Genomic DNA, 26541 nt, shown 5'->3' on the forward strand with positions numbered 1-26541 from the left:
CCATCTAAACGCTAAAAACTAGTTCATAACAATCCTAGAAAAGAAGATCCTCGAAATATTCACCCCCAACAAACACGGATGTTTTAAATCATTTGCTTGAGGTATTAATGTACTTGCATTTGCATGGAAAAATACAAAGCGTCATACATATGCCAAAGCAGAGATAAATGTAGAGTAGAATTGTTAACTATTTACAAAGCTATGATACCGGTATTACAAAACCCCAAGGATCAGTAGGATGCACAAACATCAAATAATAATACAACATATTCTGACGTGTTTCAAAAATTAAAGGATTTGCCACTGCATATATCTCTAACAAATATTTTTTATCTCAAGAGAAGGTATCCTCTCGATCTCCCTCGGCAATTGTCTCCCCTTCCTCCATATTGCTGAACTCTAAGAAATGAGTTGGTCTATGGTCCTCGTGGTAATATTCCCTTGGAGTACCAAGCTTCACTCCGTATTTCATCCCGGAAGCGTGTCTCACTCCCATGAAGTTATAATTCCATGGACCATTATCAGGAACCTACAATTTTTTTTTTTTCCAGAAAGTTAATAATCAGTAAATCAAGATGATAATAATATTCATAATTTTAATTAAAAATTATAATCACTTCAACAAGATAATGAATCAACGTAATTATCACGCACACAAACTACACAAATTTGAGCAGGTATGAAAGTTTACCATGTAGAAACCGAGGAAGCGATCACTAAGAAGCATCTGAACTTTTTCATAATGAGTGGGAAGGTAACCATGTGGATTGCTTCCCGTATCCTTATTGACACGCCCCCATTCATAACCAGATTGGGTGAGCTTATATGCAGTTAAAGAACAAGAACCAGGAGTAAAGCTGCAAGTCAAGATAATACATTTCTCCCCATCCCATTGCTTATTGTTCTCTAGGATCTTGGCATGTGAAGTGAGATCCTGCAATAAGATCAATTCTCAAGTGAGATAATGATAACATGAAGCATATTCCCTGATAAACCAAAAGATAGGGGAGGGGGCAATTTAACACTATATCTGCATCCTTTCAAAACTCTTTCCTATATTCCAAAAGGGTAACTAAAATCACTGTCTTGTAATCGAATAAAGACAAACAAATTGCAAAATTGAAGAAAGCAAAACCTGAGGCGACAACTGAGGAAGTTCATTTGGTTGCGTATGCATCCATCCCAAAGGCTCTAAATCATTCAAGAAATCATGCTCTGGAAGAGCAGATGGCAGATGAACTTGTTGATGAGTCCCCCATTGTGGTGGCATTACAATACAGCGAATTTCTTTAACCTGAGGGTTGTCCGGAGGACTTATGCCATACATGTAACCAGAAATTTGCGTTCGAAGATCTGCTATGCATATAAACTTTTTCAAAATATTCTTTGGCATAATATAGGTGTAACCAGTTTCCTGCAACACAAAATCCAACATTTAGCTCAGATAAGAACTGTATCAAAATTGACAGAAAAGATGAAAGATTAGCACAAACCTTTATATCCTCAGAGTTCACATATATATGGTTCACACGAAGATATAAATTTGTGGCAGATATTGCCCTGACACGCCAGTCAGTCTTGGAACCAAAAGCAGCTTGCTCGTAAGGACTAGTGGTGGTTACTATGAGTTCTTCACCATGAACATTTGTAGTCTTTGTTGTTACAGCTGTCACCTGATTTGCTTCATGTGCCTGTAAAATAATGAATACAGAACTAAGATGTGAAGTGGTTCGAGTTGGAGATGAGGAAAAAATCAGGTTTTACTGAATGAAAAAAATGAAAAAGAGAAAAAAAAAGGTCTGCAATTTTATATCCAAGAAGAAACAAAATAATATATAACCTGTTTCTCAATCTCTGCAATCTGTTGCCGCTGTTGAGAAGGTGGAGTAATCTCAGCTCCAAGTATAATATCACGGATCTCAGATTGAGTCAAGGCTGAAGTATTCACGTTATTTTTCTTGGCATAATCTGATAGTATAAGATCTCTTAACGCAACCTCCACCTGTCAATGCATCAAGTTTTAAGCTATAAATACCAAGAGAATTTAGAAAGCTGCAGAATCAGGAACTAACAACTTTTTCCACATATAACATTCAAAGCAAAAAATGTTCTTTAGCAACTAATAGCCTAAAATCCAAAACTACCTTCATCCACTGATCATCACTTAGAGAAGGCCAGATGTGATGAGGTTCGGTGATGATGGTTTTATCAGGCTTCAGTAACATTTTTGCCTTTTCATTATTCACATGAAGTGCACGCAAAATCAGAATAAGCCTAGAGAACGCAGTGTATGAAGATATACTCTTCAGCCAGTCATCATAGATGTTGAACAACACCATTTGTGGTTCTGTGGCTTTCAAAATTAGATCACCAAATTTTTCAATTTTCAAACATGCTTGGAAAGGAAGTTGTAGTTCACTTCCTTTAATAACAATGTTGGGGAAATCCAACAGATGAACCTCCAATGGATCCAACATTCCTTTTCGAGTAACAATGATTTGCTTTGGCTGTTCTTCTACAGGCAAAGATCTTACTAGAGCAGCAACTTCCTCTGCTGTTTTCCACTTTGCCAACTGCCCAAGACGCTTCTGACCAGCCCACACACTGGTATGAATAACCTGCAAACCAGGTAGGATATGAAAGATCAATAACCAGACAACAAATGTTGGAAACACCTCAGTAAAGACTAGAGAATGTAAACAAACCTTAAGAAACAACTGTCCAGTCCTCGGATTGAAAATAAAAATAGCACCATTGATGGGCTTCGTTGTAAGATTTCCTTCAAAAGTCTTATGGATAGTAACACGATACACATTTGTGTCATCAACAAACCATATGATTTGGTTGCTGAATATCTCTCCATAGTTTTGGGAAGACAAATATGGTTCCGTGGGCTCAGAAGAGTACAATTGCAAACCTTTCCTTATTCGTTCCCTTAACACATACAGTGCAGGATTGGACTGCATATGCACAACATTATTAGTTTAACAACTGTTAGACAACATAATACACTTACGTTAAACACTATGGACACCATAGCTTGGTGGCAATGAAATCAATATAGATTAAAACAGGTGATCAAAACTTTTATCCCCAAAATATAGAAGTGAATACATGTAAGTGATTTATAATTTTGCAACCAATATGTGATGTATGACTGACGGTTTATTTACCTTCATGATCTTGTTCATGGCCTGTTGAAGTAGTGGCTTTGACCCAGGGAACCAGTTACCAAATGCAGAATGCAAATTATATGCCAAATCAATGCCAATCATTACACCTGCATTGAAAATAATACAGTCAGCTCTACACACGAAAATACATATAATGGAGAATAGTAAATGATTGAGATATACCAGTAGGTGATGGGTATATGGACATGTTATCAGTAGTATAATCCATGAACTTAGCCCTAGTGTAACGTTCAATATCATGAGAGTCATAATCACCCCATCGTAATTGAACATCGATCCAGTACTTATTGCTTGCCTTCTGATCAAAAACGTCCTTAGATTCAGCTACAAGACTAGGCTTTGACATTGGCCATCTATGAGCAGCAAAGAGAAGAATATCGGCACAAGAACTATTCATTTTGTAACTTTTCCGTGGATGGATCGTTTCCTTCTGAACAGTTTCAATCTCCAAAGCATCCAACTCTTGATCCAAAACCTGACAGAGATCCATAACAACACTCTCATGGATCTTCTGCCACAAGTGAGCTCTGAATATCTGAATAAGGGATATCTTCAAAGTTGGTATCTTTCCATGCATGAAAATACCAGTCAGATCTAGCTGCACTTGGAAACCCACATAAACATTGGCTCGGTTAATGGTTGGCGACCACCATAGTGTAAATCTTCGGTTGGGTATTTGGTTAAGACCAGATCTCTGAGCATTTGTAAGCTTCTTATACTTCATAGATTCCTCAAAGCCAGATGCCTTTTCCCAGAAAAGACCTTCCCAAGTTGGAAAACTGACAGTGAAAAGTAACAGCAGATCAATTAATTGAATCTCTTTCCATAGTAGTCACACAATATAAAGAGTTAAAACTGAGTCAAACAGCAAAAAGCAAGCTCAGGGGCATATAAGACTTACTATGTTCCTTTGAATAAAGTATGTTCGAGAATTCCTTCAACTCCTCCAAGGGCTTGAATAACATCAGTTCGGTAATTGTTCAAGTTCCACAACTTTCCATCATGCCTCTGATGTGTCCACCAGAAGGGGTTTTGCTTCAGAACTTGGTATTGCTTGAAATCAGTGCGCACCCTCCATCCCTTATCATAAGCCAAAGTGTGTCTATCCTTCTGAAACAGAGTGTTAATACGTGGTATACCTCTATCCCATGAATCCTGAAAAACAGATTAACATAACTTATTAGGTAAATAAGTAGATGTGTCCCAAAGAAAAGCAGATGCACATTGCCAGTATATTATCCAGAGTCAAGACCACTATCAATAAAAAGGCATCATAATCTCACTTCCAGATCTTCGAGGGTCAATCGTCTGTTTTGTGCCTGTGCTTCCTGTCTTTTCAATGCATATTCAGCCCAGACACGCTGTGAATCAATGAACTCGCTCTCCCAAGGCTGCATGATCCAAGAGAACGTAAAGATAAAGTTCATTGAAATATGACTCTTCGCAAACCACATGACAAGGCAAATGCATACATAGTACTCCATTCACCTGTATATAACGATAAAGGTTGGGAATCAGTTGGTCCTCCTCATGACTCATTCCACTCCTAAAGTGGGTTACTCCAACATCTGTCTGTTGACTGTATCGAAGATCACTTTGTGGAATCAAAATGTGACCCATGGACAACATTCCAAGCCCTCCTATTTCTTTAGGAGTGTAGAAAATGACAGGTGGGAACCTGATGACAGTAGAGCACAGTTTTGAACACTTAAACCCAATAAATATGAATAAAATAGTAAGAAACAACTAATATACCTACTATAGAAAAAAGATTAAATACCTGCTAGGCATCTTTGAGTTCAGCCCAATCTTAATGCGAGTCTGAATTTTATTTTCACATTTAACTAGCAAATCTAACAGCTCTTGGGTATGCACAGTTGCCTCTCGAAAATAGGTCATGAGTCCTGAAAACAAAGACTGTGAGAAAATTGATGATAACCTCTACATAGAGTATCTACAATTCAGCTTCACTCACCAATTAAAGCTGTATTCCACTTATTGACAATTTTTGTGAATGTAGTGGAACCAGAAGACATAAGAATCTGCCTCACACGATTCTCAAATACTTTCATGTGTTCATCATCAACCCTTAAGAAAGCAACAGCTGTCCTTTCTTTCGTCTGTTCATTCTGGAGATTCCAGACACCATCTCTCGTGTTACTGAATGCTTCTTGAGTCATTCTAATTTTAGGAAGTATCCTTACTTCAAACCCACACCTAAAGGTGATTAACAGATGTAAGCAAAGATAGATTCACTCATCATAAGCATAGGCTAAAAAAAATATCAAAACCCAAAATAATATTAAGATATTTGGTATCAAGTAAATTACAAATAGAAATACAAAATTACATATGGGGAGTAGAATGACATATCTTTAATTCAACTAAAAACACCTAGACCATTTAAAATCATATTTTCAATCACAATCATGATTAATCAGACATCCTAGGCCAGTTAAATATTTTCAAAGGCTTGAATGCAGTGCAAAAAGTGATCAACATGTGCAACAATTTCCATTTCACAACGAAAAGCAAAAAATTTAGAATCGCTGAAAAAAATCAGCACTCACATGCTGAAAAGCAAGTTTGGATTATCCTTGCTGTAAACAGAAACAAAGCTGTTCTCCCATTCCAATGTTGTGATACTTCTAGGAAGACGATTCTTCATATCCCAAAAGACACTCCTCCCAAGATTGACTGAATTATAACAATTCAAATGTCAAACATATTAAGAATCAAATGTAAACATAAATAAACACCACACAATGAAAAATGGAGAATACTATACCATCATGTTTCATAAGCCTCATTCTAGCATCTCTTGGCCAGCACTTCTTATTATTGTAGCCAACCATGTTCTCATTGTTAGGATCAGGGTGCTCAGTCAGATACCGCTGAATGAGGTCTCGAGCCTCCTCATGGGTGAACCGAAATAATATGTGAACACGATCTATATACCTAGAATAAAGCCTGATTGGATGCCTAGTCTCAACTTTTGTGTCCCAGTAAGTAATGAATTCGTTTGGCATCTGTGGTGGCCCAGCAATCTCGCTAGCTCGAGTCAGACCAAGAAGCAAAAGATCTAATACCAATCCATAATACTGAACTACAAAGGAAGCAAACTGAAGGCCACGGATAAGACCATATGAATTTGTGTGGCTCATATCCTTGTATGACAACACAACATTGTTCTTTGCAGTGACATAATCAGCAATATTATGGTCTAAAACCAGCCGCAGAAGCCTGTAACATAAAAAAAATTAGAAGTGAAAATAACTTAGTAAACCCACAAAGTGATCAACAAATTACATACCTGTTCAGCATTGTTAAATCAATCTTCTCAAAGAATTTCTCAAACTTAGTTTGCAGCATCACAACACACTGGCCATCACTTGTGTCCCATATACCTTGCAAATTGTTTATTCCTTGACACCATTTGTAAACCAAAAGGGGAGGTGGCTCAGAATCTGCTGGCTTGATCCAGTTCGGAAAGAGATGACGTTTGTCACCTTCATACCACAGATATTGATCAAGATATGCATCTGTAATTTTCTCAAGAGGCTCAATCTCATAAACTGGAATCAAGTAGCTATATAAATCCATAAACTCTATCCCAACCTGCCACAACAAAACAAAATTAATGTTATCCTGTAATAGGAACGCACATCCTAAAACTAACTAATTTGAATTATATTGGCACATACTTCTTTGAAGGCACGCTGTGTCAGCAGGTGTCGTTTGATTCTTGATAATGCCTCGTGGGGATTGTCATAAGCTTGTTCAATCAGCCCCAGCTCTTCTCTTTGCAGTTGATTTAACCTCACTGCAACACTATAGGATTCTTTCAACCTCTCAAGTGCAAGGATAAGCAGCTTGGTGTCATGCTTGTATGATAAAGGTGGAAATGGAATAGGGGAGAACTTCCTAGATTCCAGCCAATGTACAGTTGTTGTATAGATTGCAACCGCTTCTTCAGGAGTAACATACGGACCATCTTTCAAATAATTGTGTTGACGTTCCTGCATAAAGTATCAACGACAAGGAAGTGACTACACAGACATTTATTGAAAAAAATTATTGAACTGACTCGTTCAACAATTCTTTGAAATAGTTAGCCAGCAAAAAATCATATCAGTCAGAAAATAGTAAACACACCTGCTCCGCCTTCAGCCAGAGCCGTGTCAATCTTCCAAGATTCTTCCGACAGACAGTCTTATCCACAGTTGCACCTCTTCTTATACGCTCTCGATTATAATGTGCAACATTTGTCCACCAGTCTGCTTTTGATTTCACATATCGAAGAATCATGTTCTCAATTGGAACAGGCAGACCAGGAACCTACATATTATGAAATATATCAATAGCGAGACTATGAAGGAGAAAACTAAATTCAGATGAGGCCAAATAAATATTTTAGAGCAAAAGGAAGGAATGGCTTTTCTAAGCTACAATATTTTGAATTGTATTCCTGAAAACTTTCAGAATAATGTTTTTCGCTGCTTATTGTGCCTCACTATACTCAGGACCTTGAACAGCTTATAGACAAGCAATTTAGACATCTTTCAAGTGCTCTTCAAAAGTAACAAGAACTAAGTTTTGCTATTAACTAGCAACATAATTTAGTGCATTAGTAACCCAACGATGTTTTTAGTTTCACTATTTCACCAACAGTATCAACAACACCAACAACAAAAATTTATCCCACCAATACAATTTAGTAAATGATTGTATTAATTTATTTTCAAAAAAATAAACACTAATTTTCTAAATTCTAAGATATTGGGCAAATTTGGTTGTGCTCATTTAATTTTTAAACAAGTGCGTTTTCTAATAAAACAAAAATATTTCTACTTTTTATGTGATTGACTATTCTACTTCTTTTGAAAATAAGAGGCTTTCTGCTTTTTCTTATTAGCAAATTCTATCTACTTAATATAGTCATTTTTAAAATACTTGATTATTTCAGAAACATTTATTTGGAGTTTAAACAAACTGGTTCACAACTAATCCAAAATTAAGCTAACATTGGCAAAATATATAAAGGGTTACAATCAGATAATCATTTACCTTCCAGGGAATATTTGCCTTCCAGCATCGCCAAGCCTCACTCAAATGCTGCAATATAGTTCTTGCCTTGTTTTGCTTTATACCCTCTACCATCAACAAGGAAAACACCATAAGTTTAGTAAATCCAATAGAAAAAGTGACAGACCACTAGACGAAAATAAACTCAATCGAAAGAATATATGTTAAATAAAATTTTGTTACCTGGCATGGCATCAAGCACATCATGCATAACTGCTGCCCGAAGCTCCAAGTCAAAGTGGCTCTCAACACGCTGTTTAGTGACAGTCTTTGCCACGCCTTTTGAATGACGCCCCTCAAACTGGCGTGCAAGTAAATTGCCCAGCCATCGTTCAAGAAGAGGCACAATACCACGAAGAAAAAATAGCCAAACCCTCCACATTGGTGCCCAAAACCCACATCCAGGTCCCTTGCCGACAGGCCCCGTATTAAAACGATAGTAAATCAAGTGCTTCAAATCCTTGCACATTCTTATTTGCCTCATAAGCCTGTACTTATATCGATACATACCAGTCAATTGACCAACATGTGAAAAAGTATATTGCAGACCATCTGCCAGCTGGAAAGCATCAACATTCCCCAAACGGAACTGAACATTGGCATCAACCACAAGTTTAGTCAGACGGAGGATCTCTCGACATAGATGGAAAGCATTACCAAATCGTGATTTCTTCCGCTCTTTCGTAGTCAAGGTTTTCACAGGCTTTAGATTAAAATTATAATCAAGATGAAGGTAGTTCAAATTTTTCCTGTGTATTAACAGATTCAGCATGTTATACCCCTGCCTACAAACTTGAAGACCTGCCTCTACCCAATCAAGTTCTGTGGTTTGGAAAAACTTTGTTGCTTGGAGAGAACGGAATAAGTGCTTCTTTTTTTGAGCTTTAGGAGGCCTATGATGCAGCTCGTTCAACACAAAACATTTCAACAACTTTTGATAACTAACCCGAACTTTGACAGGATATGACGGAGGACTGTTGGGCAATAAAAAAGAAACAGTTCACTTTTGTATCGTGAAAAATGTAATGCCAAAAAGCCAAGTGCATAATTGAAAGACACAAGAAAGCATACGAGAGAGATAAAGCTACAACTTACCAATGCTCCTTGTACCACTCTGACACGAGAGGAATATCTTCTGACCGCCTCATCCGACCAGATCTCATATTAAAAGGACGAGGAGCAAACAGCAAGGAGACTCCAGCAGCTGTAGTGTCTGTATAAAGTTGTGTATCTTTAAGCAAAGGCTCCACACCATCTGGTAATATCCAATCATCATCATCATCCTCTTCATAAACTCTCTTCTCACGCCGGTCCTTGTTCGAACTGGTTATTGGGTGTATCAAGGGGTCATAATAAAATGCAGGCAGATCAGGATCTTCAGCTTTTATGTACATGATCATGGGAGTATGGTAGATACAGAGCTTTACTTTGCGAGGCCTATTGTTATAAAGGTGAGGAAAAGCAATTCTATACTCTGTCCGAAGAGGTGACCTTATAATGAGCTTATTGATGTCATTAAACTCATTCCAGTCCTCATCTCCCTTCTCCATATCACGGTAGAGAGGTTCAAATTTAGGTCCACCTGGATGGCAAGCATAAAAAGAAAAAAAAAATCAATCCAAAATTTTGACTATCTAATATACTTTGTAATATCATGTTTGAAGGGTAACAAAATCAATATCTGACCCAGTTCTTAAGTATAATTACTTTTTAATACAAATAGCAAAGAATATAGGTATGAAAGAAATCTAAGTACCAGGTATGCACATGTTCAAAGCCTTTGCTGTAAAAAATGACTCCATGTCAAACAAGTAGAAATAATTGCGGTCAATTAAATCTGACAGAAGTTGGCCAGCTAGTCGATGCAGAGTTGCCATTATAGGGAGGGAGAGATGCCATTTCCGGTAACTAGGACCATTTATAAGCTTTGTTTTCACAAGGGGCTTATGGTCATAAAACCAAGTATACACAGCAGAATCTTCCTCTTCATCTAGCTCCAGTTGAATAGGCTCTAGAGGATCAACATCCAAAAGATTATCTGCATAGTCTAGAGGAGGCTCCTCATCATCAAATGGGGGAAACCGCATCCTCTTAAAATGACGCCGATCCCTTTTTTCCCTTCTCATCATGATCCACATGGTACCCCACTGCACAATAGTTTTTTAGTGCATAAGTATAGAGATAAAACAAATGCTATGCCAAGATTATACACAATATAACTGTTTTTATTTTTTACTGCAAAATCAATTATAAGCTGCTAATGCGTACAGTACAACGACATTAGAATAACAAACCTGAGCAAGATAAATAGGCTCAACAACCCATGGTATTTCATTAACAAATGTTATAGCCCCTGAAATATGGTACAAGACCTTCACATCTCGAACCTACACTTATCAAAAGTAGATTTATAGAAGTTATTACTGTGTACAATGAATCAAATGAAAGGGAGGAAAACTAGACAGCCAGATTGATCAAACGAGAGGAACTGGAACATATACAGAACCTGCTCCCATGGCATAGGCATATTTTCCAGGAGCTTGTAAACTGCGTGTGGTATGAATTTAAGAGCTCCAAGATAAACACGTTTGTCATGACGATATTTCTTTGAGGACATGTCGCCATGATCCCTGAAATAAAGAGCATAAAGATAATAACTACTGGAAAATATGGTAGTAACACCATAATTAAATTAGCAAAACATCACAGGGAACGATAATTCGTTATTTACGCAATACAAAGTCAGAAACTCAAACACATTACAATTATTGCAAACAAATAAGCATTCAGTGATACATTCTGGCATCAACCAACTGATATAAAACAAACATACTTCTACATCAATCTTCAAGCCAACCTTGATCATCACAAAGCTTAAAACACACAAATAACGTCCAAGAAACTTGAGACATTTCTTGGAGTCAAAACGGAAAAATCAATTAAGCGCATCAAGATGCAGAAAGAAAATTATCCTGTTCAAAGTTCATAACACAGGAAAATATGGGTTCTAATCAGCTAGCCCTAACTTTTGTTATAACCCGGCATTCTTTCTCCCCAGCAAAACAAAGCAACTTCAATCTCATTTCTAAATTCTAAGACTGCATAAATAGTCTCGTTAGCCAACTGTATTTCATTTCCTAACTGACCACTGCCAAAACTTCATGTTATGAATAACAGAACACTTGTAGCAACAATCGTCGAAAAATAAATCCCCAGGGAGGCGTGAAAAAAAAATAACACTTGCCTGATGATTTTCCTGACATGTTCTGGAGGCATGTCCTCTTTCTGCGTCTCGACAAATCCGAATTTCCTCTTGTCACTGTACCGCTTCGAATTGAGCTGTTGCCATTTTCTTGCCTTCTCCTCGAGCCGCGCCTCCGCATCGGCCTCGGTCTCCATAGGCACGGGAGGTGGAGGCGGGGGCGGAAGCACGGTGTACGACGGTTGCGCGGTCGGAGGTGGAGGAATCGGGGGAACGGAAGTTCCTGGCGGCACAATCTGCCCGTTGTTCCACATCTTGAAAAGGCTACTCTGTCGGAGCTTGAAGCTTCAGAAATTGGACGAAGTAGCGTGGTGCAAATGATTGGAAATAGTTTCAGAGCATTTCGTGGGTGGATTGAACGAAGAGCCTTGTAGGGCTCTCTGCGGGAAGATTTGTAAGTTCTAGGGTTTATGAGTGAGATATGAAAGAAACAGAGTTGAGTGACTGAAAGGTGGAAACGGAACGACAGTGGGTGTTCGAAAATTGCTATTAGTAAGTAACGAAGCTACCACGTGCCGCCTATTTTTTCATACCGCCTTCGTGGTTGGGTTAGCTTTACTTGGGCTCCATGTTTCAGCCCAATTGTGATGGCCCCAACATTTTTTCAGAATTCATTTTAGTATCTTTATTTATAACTTCTTGTATTTTTTTGTATATAGTTGTGAAAAGTTGAAGTTGTTCATGAACTAAAAATATTATATATTGCATGATCTTCAATTTATTTTAAATGTTATAATTTAAAATTAAAAAAAATATTGTTACTCGTGTTTATAAGATCACCTATACTATATAAAGACTTTTATAAATTGTTATCTTCTCCTATTCTAATCTTCAAACTCTTTTTACACACCGATAACACATCTCTAATCCAAAACAAGTAATTGTGTCTCCAAAAGACACTCTACATGTTATGCTAAAGTGAGTTTAAGTGTATTAGATGGTAATAAATTGTGCTATTTATATTATTGTTATGGATGGTACTTAGTTCATGTGATTTATTATATTAATTAACTTTTAGCTTTTTGAAAGTTTGTTATTACAATAGTTTTTTTGTCAACAAAAATTTGTGTTTTTATCTTTCTTTTTTTGGAAACAATTATAGCAGTTTATTAAGTAAAATGCATTATGAATATTCAAGATATTTCTTACCAAATTTCCTGAGTAATTTTCCACTAAGTAAATTTATGAACAATTTCTCACTGCATAAAAAATGTTCTGGAATACAATTCCTAAAAGTATATTATTCACAATTTTCAGTTGTATAAAATCCGTGGAAAAAAAATATATTTTTTTATAAATTTTGAAAGTTTTTCACGAATATTGATAATGCAAAATGTAAAAAGAAAATAGTGATCCGGCTTATAAGTTTGGTTAGCAATTTTAGTTTAAAATAAAATAATGATTTATTGGACCATTAAAGTGTTGTATATTTGATCAGAAATTAAAAATATTATGAAATAATTAAATATATTGACATCAAATATCACTTTGCAGAAAAAGATACTTTTATTAGGCATGTCAAATAATTCAGTTGACATGATGATGATGATTAAGCCCCTAATAATACATAAGTTCAAATGATACATGTTATTGTCATTCTATTTTTATATTATCACTTTGAATATTTATATAACAAAATGCATTGAATGAGACATCATCTCCAAGCAAATGTTATCATTTTAACATGTTACGTTGCAATGAGAAATCATATTTTTATGTGGTTGTTGATATAGTTGTTGATGGATTAATCGATGAACATGCATGTGTATAATGATGTATGAAATTATGATGATGATTATTAGTTTGTTAATGGATATGAGTATGTATGAAAAAAAAAATATATATATATATATATATATATGGATTGTAATTGATCACGAAAATGATATTATTTAGTATGGAGGAATACAAATATGGATGATTGTTTGGTAATTGAAATTTGCCGTGAAATAATATTTATGGAGGAACATACGTGTTTGGGGTAATTTTGTGGGTTTCATGTGTAGATTCAATGGTAATGTATGTGTTTGGCCGAATTTCGTAGGTCTCTTAAGTATATTTTATGGTAGCATATGAGATTGGCATGATTTCACAACTTTTTAAAGTAGATTCTATGGTAGCATATGTGTTTGATGTAATTTCACGGATCTCGTGAGTATATTATATGGTGGTGTAATTTCATGGGTTTCGATAATAGATTCTAAGGTGACTTGTGTGTTAGCGTAATTATTTAGGTCTCGTGTGTTTGACATAATTTCATGGGTTTGTAATTCTTTGGTGGTGTATACCTTTGACATAATTCCACAAGCCTCATAAGTAGGTTTTATGATGGTGTATGTGTTTGGCATAATTCCACAGGTCTCGTGAGTAGATTCTATAGTGGTGTTACTTTAGTCTTTTATAATATTCTTTTGTAAATCGAATGTTTACAAATGATTGATAAAATCTTATAACATGAATTATATGTTTTATATATGATATTTTTGTTGTAAATTAGCTTACACTCGTTTGTTGATTGTGTGTTATTTGTTGTTGTTTTTTTTTGTAATGATAATTTTATTAGTGTGAACAAATGAAAATGCAACTGATGGAGGACGAGTTAACTATCTAAGGAGCTGAATAATGTTACATAAAGTTAGATATAATTTCTTGGTAGAATCATAGTATACTAGTTTAATAATGTATAGGGATGATTATCTATCTTTTGAATATTCATATTTTATTTTAGTAGTATCATATTATTAAAATGAAATGTTACAATATAGTTTTATAAAAAAAAATTAATAATATTTTTTTTTATTTTAGTAAGTAAAAAAAATGTTACTATAGTAAAAAAAATTAAAGTGTATATGTTTTCACTAGGGTTTAAAGAGACAATATACACTGTTTAGAAAAAAAGTCAATAATATAGAATTTATGGGTAGAATTTTTTTTTGAAGTCTCTCACTAATTTTAACCAGGATTTTAAACCTTTCAGAGAGTGTATATACTTGATTAAGTTACAGATAAAAAAAATTAGGAGGATGAGATTAGGAGATGAAAGTTTTGGTTAGATGGCATAGATAGGAAACCCTGGTTTTGGATTTAGAATAGGACGGAACAGGCCGTAACGTAACTTGTTTGTTGGGAACTTGACCCATCCAAGAGACGAATATCATATTATAACAAACAAATTGATATAAACCCTCATTTCTCCCTTTCTTCCTTCGCATTGTTGTTCCCTTCTTCTCCGTTCAACCCTAACCGAACCCTATCTCGTGTGGAATTGAATTGAATTGAATTGAATAGAATTGGTATTATTATTTGGGGAAGAAAAATATAGAATAAGAAGAAGAAGAGCGGGCACAATTGTTGCAATTGAACGATGTCTGCTGCGGTGTGTGGAAACAAGAGATCTTTGTTCGAAGAGCTTCCACCTTCCCCGCCAGTATCCAAGAGGCTCCGCTGTTCATCTTCCCCAATTCGCCTCTCTCTCCCTTCCCTCATCGATCACCTTCGCCCTCTCTTCCCTCATATGGATGATCAGGTTTTTCTTTTTCTTTTTCTGTTTCTTTCTCTCTTTGATGCTGTCTTTCGTAATTATATTCAAATTCATGCTAATTTTGCTTTCTGTTATTCTCACAGATCCTCGAGAAAGCCCTCCAAGAAAATGGTAACGACCTAGATGCTGCCATCAAGAGCCTCCACGGCCTCCGTCTGGAATCTAACGATGATAATTCTCAAGCTGCTCCTCAACCCCACCCTGACGTTGTACACACAGGTACAATTAAGTTATTAGGTTATTAGGTTACCGTTATTTAAATCCTCGCCAGAAGATTAAAGATTATCGATTTTAATTTATAGTTGGATTAATTAATAATGTTCGTACCTGTGGCTTTTGAATTTCAATTGGATATTCGTTGTGTCTTGGTATCTTCTTTAATCTCTTTAATAGAATTGTATGGCTTAATTAAAGGATCTGGTTGGTTTGATTTTGAAAAAACTTGCAGGTTCTTTGGAAGAGAATGTGGATGCTGCATGTGCTTCTGGGGGTCAGCCGGCTGCAGACAACTTTCCTGCTGATGGAGCAGAGTGGATTGACTTGTTTGTCAGAGAGATGACATGTGCTACCAGCGTTGATGATGCCAGAGCTCGAGCTGCTAGATTACTAGAGGTTTTAGAGAAATCTATTAGTGCACACGCCACTTCTGGGGCAACAACTGCCCTTCAAAGGGTATATCTCGTGCTTCAATTGCTTGCGTTAACTGTACTTGTTTTAAGAATTTGGTCATGGGAATTTGGAAGGCTGTTCTTGTAGATTAGAATAGTCTGTTTGCTCCTGCATTTAAGGCTTGTATGCATTAAATTTCGTCTGTATGATGCGTTGATATATCTTGCATGTAGGTAAGTAATGTTCTCAGTGCATAGCTACATGTTGAAGTATCAGTTTGGTTATATTAATAAATAACTGATGTGTTAGTTTTGGTTGTTGTAACTCATAAGTGGTTTTCACTTCCAGGAAAATTTGATGCTGAAGGAGCAAATTGAAGCCCTGACTAAGGAGAAAAATTGTTTTAAAAATGCTTTTAAAATCCAGTTTGAACGTCTTTCCGATTACGATAGTAAAAACCAAGAGTTGCAGCAGTTGAAGCAGTTGGTGTCTCAATATCAGGAGCAGATCAGAACTCTTGAGGTACAGCTTTGTTGGGGTTGACTTCACTGTCGTACATTGGGATTTGAAGTTTGAAATTGAACTATTGTCTGCATAAATTTTGAATCCCTTTCCTTTATAAATTTGAAGAGAAAAGGAGAAAATGTCGTTAGCATTTTTACTTTAGAAATAGGAATGACTTGATTGATGATCGTGGATATGCTACTGTGTATCTCCCCATGGGATTTAGACTTGGTAGTAATTCCACTATCTATCTCCGATCAACCACAGATCTTTTAAGTGAGAATTTTCCTTTCACGGTTCATCTCTCAACTTCCTCCTTCTTTGTCTTACTCTATGGTTCAATCTGTCCATTGTTTCAGCCTGTTAGGATATGAGAAGGTACTATTTCGTCAAGTCGTAGACAGAGGGATTAATAGTTATATTATAATTGTGGATGTTATTCTTAGATTAATAATCATGACCCATTTTTGTTTGGTTAAAACTTTTTTGTGCTTGCTGATTAATGCTGTGTCCTATGCTTTTGTTGACAGGTGAATAACTATGCTTTGCGAATGCATTTGAATCAGGCACAACAGTACAACTCTTTTCCTGGGCGTTTCCCTCCTGATGCTTTCTAGGGCGATCTGTATGTAGAGTATTATTTGAGGCAGTAAAATAGCTGCATTTGGTTAATTAATTATCCCAGAGAAAGAAATGCTTGTTGTTGATTTGTTGCAGTTTGTGTTGCTCCTGTAGGTCAAGGAATGGTAACAATCTCCACAGTTCGGGGTGAGTTGGATAGAATTTGACACTATAGATGAGAGTATTCGTCAGTTAATTCAATTATTTATCACTACTTTAGCATTGAGATTTGAGTGTACTGTAATTACTAAGAATGTTAAAATCACTTTGATGTACCACCACAACAGTTTACTGCCAATTATGTTTTAAGTTTACTATTTTCGATTATTACTATTGCAGTCGTTATTCCATACATGATAATATTGATTTCCATGCAGAGATTATATACTTGCTCCAAGTTTTGATTGGTTAAACGATTGAGTTCGTGCTTTGTACATTTTTTTTTCTGGGAAGTTAGTTGTAGATGTGTAACTTAAAGTTTGTTTTTCATATAGAAATGTTGTGATCCAGATTAAGAAAATACAAAAGGAGACGATGTAGTAACAAATTTTTTGAAGATCATTGTCGTCAGTACCACTTATAACAAAATAGTTTGTTTAGTTTATTTTATCCACTGTGTATTTAAAATAAACATGTGGAGATACATAATAAGTACAAGAACTTGTAAAAAAGGGGTTTTGATACAAAAAGATTTTTTATATTATTAATTCTAAATTTTATGTTCAAATTTCTGCAATAATATTTGGAATTATTTAAATTTTATGAATACTTTTTAATTTTAGGTTATGCATCATAATTTTCTTCGGCAATGTTGTTCAACATCGCTAAAAAATATTATCCAGTTTAGAGGAACATATAAATGGTATTATGATACATTAGCTTATTTGAAAATATTGTTAGTTTTGTATTGAGTGTGTTTTCATAGCCATGTTCAAGTCATGATGTTCCAGCGCGCAAGTAATAATATCATATGGAAATCACTTTTTCAATACTGCATTATATTATGATTCATTATTTTAAACACTGTCTTTTAGGATCACAAACATAAAAATGTTATCGGGCATCAAGTAAGCGTAATTGTCTTTAACAATCGAGAAGATGAACATTGTTTTTATCTAATCATAATTTCTAAAGTCATATATTAACTGTGGTTAATCTTGTTTGAGATGTTTGAAAATAAAATTTTTGAATTTAATATTTAAGATTAGTTACAATAAAAGTGTAGTATTGATTTTGTAAACTTCATTACACAGATAAAACATTTTAAGATTGAATAAAATATGTTGACGAGCTCTTCATAATAAGTACTATTTTGAGAGACAATTTGATTGGAACTCTTATATTAGTTGCAAATGAAATTGTAATCCAAATTGGATAAATAATGAAAATTCTTTTAGATGGACAAATTTTCTACACATAAAATCCCTCTCATATTTAGCTATCTGATTTTACTTACTGAAATATTAATTGTGGTCTAAAATAAACTGCTCCATTCTTGAGGGTCTTTTATATTTTTCTAACCTCTTTATCTCTTATTTGTGAACCAAAAATGTGTTACTTATCACTTGAAAAACATAAACGAAATTTATGAAAACAAAAATAAAAAATACAATAAACAAAAACACAATTTATGAAAGTAATGTCTTGATATCATACATCAAATTAAAGGCAATAAAATAAAAACTAATAATTCAAATTAAAATTCAATTTCATTCTTATTAAATGAAAACACATAAAATAAGTAAATGTTGCAGCTTTACAACACGTAAAATGAATCGTATCTGTTACTTTCCCTCATCAACTTAAACTAAAAAATTACCTCATGTGTGATGAAGTGTTGCAAAAAACTTATAATATTGACAGTGAATTTGCTCATCCAACAACATTATTTTTGACATCTCTCATATGTCAAATTTTACGTTCATCATTGTGTTGACTTGTCCATTCATTTTCTCAATTGGTAAAATCTCTTTATTTTATCAATATCACATATGACAATTTCTCAATCAACATATTTCATGCAGTCAATGCATCAACAATTTTGTTAATTTCATATTTAGTTTTTTAAATTAGTCATCTATTAGGTTTATTATATATTTTTTTTCTTTTAGTCTTTTACTTTTTAACATATCTTAGTGTGAGTTATTGATTTTTTAAAAAAAAAGTAATGATATATATCATTGATCCGCACCGAGTCACGAACCTAAAACATAAGAGTCATACTATAATTTTTCTTGATATAATATCGACATATATAGTTTTATGTAATTTCTTGTGAATGATGAAAGTCTCCTTTTTAGTCCAATTAAATGAACGAATTCAATCAAAACCTATATTTTGAGATTCATTATTTCACTTCCTTGCGGTTGGGTAAAAAAAAAATAGTGAATCTACCAAAATATAAAATCATAGAAAGTTAGAACTCCTTTATTCTCCTTCATAAATGTTAATTATATTTTATGAAGATATTATTATTTTAACATCTAATAAATTTGTACACATACTTTATATCTACTATTTTATCTTTCAATTTTTTTTTCAAAAATATGAAAATTAACTTTATTTAACGGCTAAAATATCTTTAAAAGTGAATTTCCAAAAAATAGTGTAAAAAAAGTCTTTCATATTTTATGATCCCGTGTTAAAAGCATTTTGTAACATTGAGCTTTTTGATCAGACCACACAACTTATCTTGCGGGTCCCACGAAGTCTCTCCCTTTCTGGTTCGTAGCAATAGCAACGCCATAAAAGCTGACCTTTGTGCTTGACACACCTAGCCTATTTCCCACCCACACACGCGCGCAGACGCAGAGTGGGTTAAGAAAAATCATGAACGCAAACACACACACAAATTCCCAGCACTCGCTCTCATCTTCTTAGTTTAGTTATAACTATTCTCTCCCATTCATTCCATCCATTTCTGCATTCTTTCAATGGCCGTTACAACCCTCTCTCTGCTTCCTCCCTCCACGTGTGCCTGCTTCTGCGGCACCGTCCATCTCCGCTCTCACAACAGCTTCATTTCCATTCATTCTCCTTCTTCTTCAACTTCCTTCTCCTCGGTTTCCAATCCCAACCTCGCTCCCACGCGCCGCCGCTTCCACACTGTCTTCGCCGCTTCCTCCGACTACTATTCCACTCTCGGAATCTCCAAATCCGCCACTGGAAAGGAAATCAAAGCTGCTTATCGAAAGCTAGCTCGTCAGGTATGTATCCAATTCCACTTCTCTATCAAAATCCGTTACGAATCCGAAGTTGATTATGAGCTTCCGGTAGCGAATTAGAAATTGCGAGGAATTCGAGTGGTTATTCAGTTATCCGATTCGAATCGTTGCGATTTCGTGGCTACTTGTTGGAATTTGAACTATGCAATGCACCTGATAGTGTATTCAGATATTCGTAATTAGCCTGATTTTGTGTTCGTCGTTTTCTCTTCAGTATCATCCTGACGTAAATAAGGAGCCCGGTGCGACTGAAAAGTTCAAAGAGATTAGTGCTGCGTATGAGGTTTGCATGGAAACTACACTTCTGATTATCGTGTTATGCTATGCTGCTCTTCTTTACTAGACCTGTATGCATGTTTAGTATCACTTTTGAAAGCAGTCCACTGATATTTTGCTATAGGAAATGAATGGATGTCTTGTTTAGGTCCTAACACGTGTGCCGTTTTTTTTATATTCTTTTAATTTTCTGTAAATTTTACATTGGAGGCACAACTGTTTTGGTCTATACTTAACTTTAATAGTTTGTTTTTTGAATGTAATCAGTAGGGAATTAGCCGCCTCTGGTTAGATCCGACGTTTTTTTCCTTTTAATTCTAAGGTTTTCACATCGGAATGATGTTTACTTTTCAAATATTTTCATCTATTTTCATGCATTGCGTGGTCGAATCTATTGACAGCCAATATATAGCATCTTTGGGCCATTAAAAAGAGGGACAAACCTAGATGCAATTCTCCATTTAAATTTGGAGTTTCACTTCGGTAACCTTTGCGTACCTTTAATGCAAATATTCATTATACAAATTAGTAAAGAAGTTTCCATTTCTAATTGAAAAACAGTGTCAAAAGTACATAAAGAATTGCGCCTACATTTTCTCTACGAAAAAGGGGCTATTATTCTAAAAACATTTGAATGTTTTTCAGAAGATGGCAGATCAAATCACAACATGTCACATTTCAAGCATAGATAGAAAAAAGTGATTACCACCAAGTTATAGGTGTATACTGTGTAGTTCAAGCCCATACTCTTATTTATTTACCTTTCAGTGTCTTAAAGGACTTAATATCAAAAGTTTTATGACAGCCTTTACTTGTTGCTCTTTCCTTGGAAATGTTTGAGACTTCTAGATTATTCTGGAACAATGGCATGAACCAGTCTTATACCCGTATACCACTGAGTGCACAGTTATTTTGAATTATATTGTGATATCAGTTTTTGAATTATGAATCATAACATTGTCAGGTGCTATCAGATGATAAAAAGAGGGCTTTATATGATCAATATGGCGAGGCAGGAGTTAAGAGTGCAGTTGGAGGAGGCTCAGCCTATACGGTATTTTTTTTTTAGTATGAGTTTTGGGAGCACTATATATATGAAAAGATGAATCACCATAAAATAATTCGCTGGTCAGCGGAATTTGTAGTTAATATACTGATAGCTCCAATGCGCATAAGTTGTCTTATGTTTTGGGAAAAAAAACTGAAATGCATGGCAATTAAAGTTGCACCTTACTTTTGGTGCTTCTCTAAGGTAGATTTATATTTAACAATTTATTTCTTGCAGACAAATCCTTTTGATTTGTTTGAGACATTTTTTGGGCCAAGTATGGGTGGCTTTGGTGGCATGGATTCAACTGGATTTGGAACTCGTCGTCGTAGTACTGTTACTAAGGGTGAAGACATTCGGTGAGTTGTGGGCTGTTGGTTATTCCTCTTTTTTACCATTTTAGTCAGGTGAATGATTAATATATTTAGCTAGTTAAAGTAAATATTGGTACTGCATTGGTAGGAGCAAACTTCACTTTACAGAGTTGGTTTTGAGGTTGATTTAGGTTTAAATTCAACTATCTTAATATGGCGTCAAAGTCATTTAAAGTCTATACTAATTGAGATTTGGGCCTATAATGCCATCTGCTATCGAGCAAACCTCACTTTACCAAATTAGTTTTGTAAAATTGAATTAGGCTTAAATTTTACTATCTTAGTGACTTTGTATATATAGTTAATTCTACCTGGTGAGATTATCCTTAGTTTTTGCAACTTGTTAAGAGAAGTTTGGGCTCTTATTCTACATTGGTTTTTTAAATATTTAGTTTTTGTTGAGCTCAATGGACATGGCTTGATTATATATAGCTAATTCCACCAGGTTAGTCTAGACTTGGTAAAGGAAAATAAAAAATGACAACAGTGGCGAAGGTTTCCTTCATGTTCCTTTTTAATCTCCATCTACACTGTACCCATTTCATAGTGTTAAAAATAATTCAACCTTCTTTCCTCATTTGTGTCTGTGTGATTCCAAACCAACTTAATCCATTTTCTGTCATCTTTTTATCTGCAGGTTCCATAGCAATATTTCTAATACAATATATTCTCTTTTTTTCTTTTCTTGCTTTGTAATGGTCCTCCTTAAGGATTAAAGGTACAAAAGAAACAAATCCACAAAGAGGGAAAATATCTAATGCTTTGGTTGGGGTAAGAGTATTGATTAAGGAAATGATTCTCTGTGAGACAATCAGTTAACACTCAAAACACTTCTACACATGACGCGAACCAAGAACAGAATTTTCAATCTGCAACTTCGCAAGATAGAATGCATCCTTTCCCCTCACATTCTGTTATTTAACTTCCTAACCCCCAAACTAACTAACTAGTTGTTTTAACTGTCCTAACTTTTAAAACATATAATATTAATACAGGGAAAATTAAAAAAAAAATTCTCCAATTATTATTTGATGATTTGAAATTCTATTGTATATTTATATTATATCCTATCATATCAATTCTGCATTAAGAACATGTGACTTGATAGTTCTGCATACGGAAATATTACATCTTCCAAACTGTGATTTGGAATGATTTTTGATTCAAATGTCAACAGGTATGATTTTTCCTTGGAGTTTTCTGAGGCAATTTTTGGAACTGAGAAAGAATTCGATCTTTCTCATTTGGAAACTTGTGAAGCCTGCACTGGTACCGGAGCAAAAATAGGCTCCAAGATGAGAGTATGTTCAACTTGTGGTGGGAGGGGTCAGGTGATGAGGACTGAACAAACACCTTTTGGGTTGTTCTCACAGGTAATTTTAGTTCTTTCCTCATGGATCTGCATATATTTTTTTCCCTTTAATTTTGTATACTGTACTGTTGTGTCTTCCAAATAAGTTTCTCCATTGATGAATTGTAGACATCCCCATGCTTTACTTGTGGGAATTATTGATTTATGTTGCAATTGGTTATATTACTTCATCATCACTCATACGTTAACCTTCATTTTGTACACAGTTTTCTTACACAAGGTAAAAACCTTGTACTTTTCGTCTGCCTGAGAGTACTATTCTATCCTAATATCTTTCTCAATTTTAGGTTTCAGTATGTCCAAGCTGTGGAGGGGATGGAGAAGTCATATCTGAATATTGTCGTAAATGCAATGGGGAAGGACGAATACGGGTTAAGAAAAGTATCAAAGTTAAAGTTCCTCCTGGTGTAAGCGCAGGCAGTATTTTAAGAGTTTCTGGGGAGGGTGATGCTGGACCAAGAGGGTATGTTGTTTTTATATTAATGTCTGGCATTTGTATTGTGAAAGTCTTTGACCAACTACTGCATAATAATTATATTGAGAATTTGTGTGTTTTGCTTTAATTGTAAATGACATGGAATACACGATTCCATTGGTGAGTAAGTTTGTCTTGTTCTCTGACGAAGGAAGGATGGATCTTCAAAATAAAAGGAGCATTAGTATGTCCTGCTTAATCTGAAAAAACTTAAATAAGCAAAGGAAAGACATCCTCACAAGCTGTCTAGGGATGGACAAATGCCCCCATCAAAAGCTTGAGCACATATCTATAATAAATGACTCCTCTTAAGGGTGGGATATGAAGAATGCTGCCGTACAGCCTACTCCGTATGTAAATACTAATGGGAAATGTATGTAAATATAGCAACATATTTGTCATAAACTATCCTAATGCTTCTTTAAATGTTGATGGTTTACTTCTGTGTGAATTTATACTATTTTATTGTTCAAAACATGATCTGGAAATTGCTATATATCTTGTGATAGCAGGGGCCCTCCCGGAGATCTTTACGTCTATCTTGACGTGCAAGAGATACCTGGAATTCAAAGGGATGACATTAATCTCTCCTCAACAATATCAATCAGTTATCTAGATGCAATAGTGGGGGCTGTTGTGAAGGTAAGTTAATTTAGTTGGTACTCTTGCTTTGAGTACGACTTGGGTCACTTGACATAGGCTGGACACTTTTGGTCCTCTTAATTTCAGTGGAAACAACATTATTCCAGTAATTTTCATCGTTATACATGTTACCACATGTAAAACTTGACACCTGGCATAGTTTCCCTGATCTCTGGTATTCTATTCAGGCCCTTGACCTTAAAGTTTTTTTTTTTTTTTTTGCCATAATAATGTTATATATATCTGCTCTTATAATACTTACATTCATATCTTCCTTTGGATGGAAACTGTGGCATGACCTTAAAGTAATTTTGTTGCCTTGTGCGTCTCATAAAGAATCAGAACTGATATTACCAAATAATATTTTTGCAAATATGTTTGGCTAATAAGATTTTGCTTGACTGAATATACAGTCTTCCTTTTTTATTTTATATTTTATGATATTTATTGCTTTTTATCATTGAATATTAAGTTACAAGGTTTAACATATGCTAGATATTTTATTATTTTTCTCCTAGCTGTTTTTGTATTTTGATATATCGTTACTGGTGTGAGCTGTCAATAATTTGTGCACTCACCTTCGATGGATTGAATTTGGTACCTAAACAGGTAAAGACGGTTGAAGGCATTTCGGAACTACAAATACCTCCTGGTACCCAACCCGGAGATGTCCTCGTCCTTGCAAGAAAAGGAGTACCAAAATTAAATAAACCATCAATACGTGGTGACCATTTATTCACTGTTAAGGTTACGATACCAAAACGTATTAGGTAATGAGTCTTTATGTATTGTTCTTTTATACACATCTGATGAATCTATATCAGAGGTTTGATATCAATTGTTTCTGCACTGCATCTTTAGTACAAAGGAGCGTGAATTGCTTGAAGAACTTGCTTCTCTAGGTGACACAAGCAGACGTTTAAAATCCCGGCCTAAGACCCACTCTTCAAGTAGGTGGTTTTTTTTATTATTGACGTATCTGTTAGTTTTCCACCCTCCCTATTCTACAATCTATAGGAGCATTTAGTCATTTGACAGCTTTAATCTTTTATATAACCTGACATTCGGTCAGATCTTTGCAACACGTTTTCATGTTGCAATAGAGAAATCCTACAATGCAATGAGTACACACTATATTTGAGCTTGGACCATATTTTTACCTTCTGCATCAGGTGGTACGGAGACTCCTACACTTCAAAAGGATGAAAGTCCAACAGCAACAGCGGAAGAAAAAAGTGAGAAATCAGAAGAAGAAAATGATGTATGGAATAAATTGAAGGACTTTGCCGGGTAATAATTTTCTCATATTTTATTTTAATTTTTCCATAAATGTGTAGGGAGAGCCTTGCATTTTCACTAGCCGAAAACATTAATTCTGATTGTAATACCTAAATTATGCAGATAAACATTCCTCTTTTCGAAAAAAAATAATCAAATAAAGCATTTCAGTTTTAGTAGGGCGTAGTTGAAGAATCTCCTTAATATACCATGGGCTCTTGAAAGGACTTGTAGTTCTGTCATTTATAAGTTCACGAGCTCTTTAATTTATTTCCGTACTCCAGTGCTATTTGACCGTGTAAGAAATGATTCTTAGTACATGAGTTGATGCATCGGAATGGAGATTTTTGCTTCTATGTTTGATCGTTGATACTTTTTACTATTGTTTGAGTCCTCACATGTTTTGACGAGAAAATAAATGCTGAACTGGATGGCTTATCGGTGCAGATTGATAGATTGTTTTAGATGTGCCGCTTATTGTAATTCTATGGGATTCTAAATTTCCGAAAAAAAAATTGTTTGTACTGAAAGTTTCATCGGTCATTGATATTTGGTAATATTGTTTCATTCACGTGTTTGTTGAGGTGACTGCAATGTCCGAAACTTAATGTCAATGAATCCTGCAGATCTGTGGCAAATGGAGCTCTAAAGTGGCTGAAAGATAATCTCTAGACGCATGGGGTTATTGAGTGGAACAGAATCTTCAAGATGCGTTTGAAGTGCTTATGATTTTAGTAGTTACTGGAAGGAAAGGAACTAATGGAGACAACATTTTCTTCAAATGCCTTAACTGAATTTAGCTACGCGGCAAAATCAAACTAGTAGTGATGCTTATTCTTTTATTTGTTTTTTTTTGTAAATTTTGGAACAAGACGATTTATACAGAATAACTTGTTGAAGGATCGTCGAATTGTATTCTATGAGCAGGTTGCACTAAGAAAGCTAGTGTACACCTGAACGGAAGCCTAACCTCTATTCGAGTGAATTACCTAAAAAATAGTTTTTACTAAGTGAATCCTTGTGTTTAGTTCCACTC

General features: G+C 35.1%; 3 protein-coding genes across 3 annotated transcripts; 2 read left to right on the forward strand and 1 right to left on the reverse strand.

The window, feature by feature from the left end:
• Positions 1-79: 79 nt before the first annotated feature.
• SUS2 (Pre-mRNA-processing-splicing factor) lies at positions 80-12010 on the reverse strand. Its single transcript, XM_028073812.2, has 26 exons — positions 11524-12010; positions 10786-10909; positions 10574-10666; positions 10036-10426; positions 9375-9861; positions 8463-9253; positions 8262-8347; positions 7350-7532; positions 6899-7213; positions 6508-6812; positions 5983-6437; positions 5765-5891; positions 5170-5411; positions 4975-5098; positions 4683-4872; positions 4478-4585; positions 4096-4349; positions 3357-3973; positions 3174-3280; positions 2706-2960; positions 2145-2618; positions 1841-2002; positions 1494-1691; positions 1136-1414; positions 692-934; positions 80-529 (listed from the first exon to the last, which is right to left on the reverse strand). Exons 1-26 carry the CDS (start codon positions 11793-11795, stop codon positions 335-337), a joined length of 7077 nt encoding a protein of 2358 aa, XP_027929613.1. The 5' UTR covers positions 11796-12010; the 3' UTR covers positions 80-334.
• Positions 12011-14598: 2588 nt separating this feature from the next.
• LOC114182994 (uncharacterized) lies at positions 14599-17143 on the forward strand. The gene is made up of 5 exons (XM_085672985.1): positions 14599-15067; positions 15166-15301; positions 15531-15754; positions 16040-16213; positions 16726-17143. Exons 1-5 carry the CDS (start codon positions 14906-14908, stop codon positions 16810-16812), a joined length of 783 nt encoding a protein of 260 aa, XP_085529111.1. The 5' UTR covers positions 14599-14905; the 3' UTR covers positions 16813-17143.
• Positions 17144-19559: 2416 nt separating this feature from the next.
• LOC114185178 (Molecular chaperone Hsp40/DnaJ family protein) lies at positions 19560-26520 on the forward strand. Its single transcript, XM_028072745.2, has 11 exons — positions 19560-20022; positions 20255-20323; positions 21281-21370; positions 21602-21723; positions 22916-23111; positions 23398-23573; positions 24098-24227; positions 24837-24997; positions 25089-25177; positions 25400-25517; positions 26132-26520. Exons 1-11 carry the CDS (start codon positions 19750-19752, stop codon positions 26175-26177), a joined length of 1470 nt encoding a protein of 489 aa, XP_027928546.1. The 5' UTR covers positions 19560-19749; the 3' UTR covers positions 26178-26520.
• Positions 26521-26541: the final 21 nt, after the last annotated feature.

This window comes from Vigna unguiculata, chromosome 5 (genome assembly GCF_037176805.1).
Source record: "Vigna unguiculata cultivar grain cowpea cultivar isolate G323 ecotype 2 chromosome 5, ASM3717680v1, whole genome shotgun sequence".
NCBI lineage: Eukaryota > Viridiplantae > Streptophyta > Magnoliopsida > Fabales > Fabaceae > Vigna > Vigna unguiculata.